Source organism: Bactrocera latifrons, unplaced genomic scaffold, assembly GCF_001853355.1.
Source record: "Bactrocera latifrons isolate USDA-ARS-PBARC rearing strain unplaced genomic scaffold, ASM185335v1 scaffold_312, whole genome shotgun sequence".
Lineage (NCBI taxonomy): Eukaryota > Metazoa > Arthropoda > Insecta > Diptera > Tephritidae > Bactrocera > Bactrocera latifrons.
In genome coordinates, this window is record NW_017536764.1 from 246,127 (window position 1) to 249,671 (window position 3,545).

At 35.5% G+C, this 3,545-nt stretch overlaps 1 protein-coding gene across 1 annotated transcript; it reads right to left on the reverse strand.

Annotated features, from left to right (window-relative positions):
- Positions 1–2,469, reverse strand: LOC108970875 (ras-related protein Rab-18). Its single transcript, XM_018936556.1, has 4 exons — positions 2,239–2,469; positions 2,003–2,174; positions 1,678–1,938; positions 1–165 (listed from the first exon to the last, which is right to left on the reverse strand). The coding sequence occupies exons 1-4, from the start codon at positions 2,295–2,297 to the stop codon at positions 70–72; spliced, it is 588 nt and encodes a 195-aa protein (XP_018792101.1). The 5' UTR covers positions 2,298–2,469; the 3' UTR covers positions 1–69.
- Between the last annotated feature and the right edge of the window lie 1,076 nt (positions 2,470–3,545).

Here is a 3,545-nt window from a genome sequence, read left to right on the forward strand (position 1 = left end):
AGATGATTACTTGACTTACATATATACTGTTTTTACAAAATTACATACAGTGTGTATTGTAAACAAATATCAACATATGCAATTTGATGCACCCGTCTCTTCCCCGGCACCTACGTCAATTGTACCACCATATTGGGAATAATAATAATACTCCGATGTCACAATCTACAACAATAAAAATGTTTTTAATTTTCTATTAATTAGGATGATTATAAGAATACACCATTATTATTATAAAATATTAATATCAGTGCCGATTTATTACATAAAAGTTAAACTATCCACTGGATTTACTTGGACATCAACAACCGGGTATCAGGAACAATTTCTGCCATTTCACAAACATTCAATAAAATTAAAATCTTTTTGGTTTTACGTTTTTACTACTTCCTTTCTCCATCAATGTATATCTTTGGTTCGGGGATATACTGTCCAGAGTTAGGTATAAAGTAGCCTTTAAGCTGTCAAAAAAATGCAATATATTTCAAGCAGAGGTAAATGCTTAAATTAAGGCTATGACCTCATATCGCTTATCATCAGAAGTGTCTTGAAAAGCACGGCAGCAGTGAAGTGTAGCCAGACCGACTTCACTTCAGGACTAAAACATAGAGGTAATGAGATAGTAGACAAGAGTGCTGTACGACTGTCATCCGAAAACATGATCGACATTTATTAACTATTGCATTGTCTATTCTAGGATTTGGATAGAAACATTGCATGGAAGATCAAAACGCAATGGAACGACCTACAAAGCTCAAAAGGTACCCAATAGAAGGAACTGAAGAAACATTGTTGGAAAACTCACTGCACACAATCAAGAATGGGGACCAATAGATCGAGAAGACTTCAAAAAATGTCAAGAGCAAGGCACCAGTGAAATAACGGAACATCTCCTGTGACTACTCTTTATGGACTACGTAACGACACCTCATATTTTGAGTGTATAGGGTAATGCCGACAGTCAAAATATCGACAAATCACAATACAGGCAAATAAAGAAAAGGCCGCGTTGTTCGCTCAGGATCATAACCCTTAAACAGTAGAATTATCTTTCTGTTCTTCGATAGAAATAAGGACCGACAAGATAAAATATTTTTCACACATCGGCCTTTTGGTTTGTCAGTATTTTGATTTTTCGGTGTTTTGATACATATATTAATGCCCATCACTAGCACAAACTAACCATAAATTCAATTCCCACGACAGCCGGTTCAACGTACCGGAATTGACTCGGATTTTACCCGACCAAGGGCTGTTTTTCGGCGATCTAACTCCGTTTGGATCGGTGAGTACTAATTTGTGTTTGTCATCATTGGAGCAACGAATTGTAGCAGGTTGCTCCGTATCCTCCTGACTCGTGCTGGCATTGAGTCCAACCCGGGCCCGGAGGAATTTTTCTGCTGCATATGCGCAAAATGGCTCCATCCAAACTCCACCTCGGTCAGGTGTAATACATGCAATGGATGGAGCCATCTTGAGACCTGCTCAGGCCTTAAAACTCACAGGCAGTCGACCACGCGTTACGTGACCCCATGTTGCCTGCGCAATACTGCAACACAAGCCTATACGGCTATGCAATCTGTCTTGGTAAAACAACAACAACTAACCACGAATTCAATGATTTTGAAAACGCAACCTGCCAAATATTGCAACTGAAAAAGATATCTCGTTATTTACCTTTGCAACTATTTCTTTGAAAACGTCTGCAACAAATTGATCACCCTTTGCTGACGCCTCAAGAAAAAGAGCTCTATGTTTTCGAGCGAATTTTAAACCTTCTTCACGGCTAATAACACGTTCTTTATCGACTTTATTTCCTACTACTATAGTAACGATGTTTGGATTGTCACTATAATTTTCAAGCTCTGTAAGCCACGCTTCTAATTTGGTTAATGATTCGCGGTTAGTGATGTCATACACTAATACAGCTCCAAACGCCTAGAACAATAAAGTAAACATTTATTGTTTATATTTTGATATCATTCAATGAGTTTTTCTATACCTTTCTATAAAAGCTGGGAGTGAGACTTCGGAATCTTTCAGCACCTGCAGTATCCCAAAGCGCTAATTTATATTCAAGGCCATCAATATTTATAACTTTGCTTTTGAAATCCATGCCAATAGTTACATCGTGATTGTCATCAAATTTATCTTCAACAAATCGACGAATGAGGCTGCCGAATTTACATACATTTATTAACTTCATTGTCTTTTTACACACTTGTTCAAATTTTTTACCTTGACTTTCCAACTCCACTTTCTCCGATAACCAACAATTTAATAGTTTTGTCGTTCATTTCAATGTGACGAAGATTTAAAAAAAAAAGTCTATGTAAAATCGTAAATACTTATAAGTAGTTTTGTTTAATTAAGCTGTATGTCGAAAATTTTGATACTGTGTATAGGGGTATCTTCACAGGCAATAGATGTTGCCTGGATAAATTTATTGCATCATCCCAATTGAGCTGCAAAATATAAAAAACTTATCCGGAATTTACACAATCAAAGAAACTATTTTCAAGTTGCAATACATTCATAAAAGAGAGAATATCCATCCATCTTGATATAATTTTTGGGCTGCGATTTAGCATAGCATTCCAGGACTTCGGTGATAAAATGGGTATGTACGGCTAGAGGAGGTCCTCCAGATCAAGAATATATGCACATATAGTTGCCGATGACTTATGGTTTTTACATATTTGCATTTAAAGTTCAAAAAATCAACTATTTAAAATGCGTCTTTCTCCGATTTATAATGCTTTTCACATTTATATTTTATACTTTTATATCCACTAACACTAATTCGTTTCTAATCATTTATTTAATATTAAATAGTGCAAAAATAACTTTAATTCCTTATCAAACTTTATTCCATTTCCATTTCTTCATAAAATAAGAAAGTGGTTGTAAACAAGCAAAGAATTAGTATTACCATATTTTGTAATGGAATAAAAATAAGAAAAATTAAAGATTATGACGTCATAACTAAATTAGTGATGAGTAATGTAAAATCTTTAAGAATTCTCATTGCCTTTATAAATCCCGGTGATGGATGGGCAAAAAGAAGTTCAATAGAACTGAGCAGGCTCAGGTCAGGCGTCTGAACAAGGGTTATTCTTTTGAAGCGCGGGCGAAGGCCGCCAACGCAAAAAGAAGTTCAACGCAATAAAACTGAGCACGCAAAGGTGTTGGTCCGACGAGAGTTATTTTTTTGAAGCGCGGCCGAAAGCCGCCAACGCAAAACGGAGATCAACGCAAAAGAACTGAGCACGCCTAGGTGTTGGTCAGACGGAGAGTTATTTTTTTGAAACGCGGACGAATGCTATCAATGCAGAAAGGAATTCTAATAACTAATATGTTATATAGTATATTTCCTGTCATTGGGATATTATTTGTTTTCTTTATTTCTTTAGGTTCTTATGTAAAATATGAACGTAAGGTAATACTGATTATAAGTTAGAATGCAACCCTTTTGTTATTGTACGAAAAAAATAAACGAACAAAAGTTAAATGTTGAATAATAATTATTTTGCACTATTTAATAT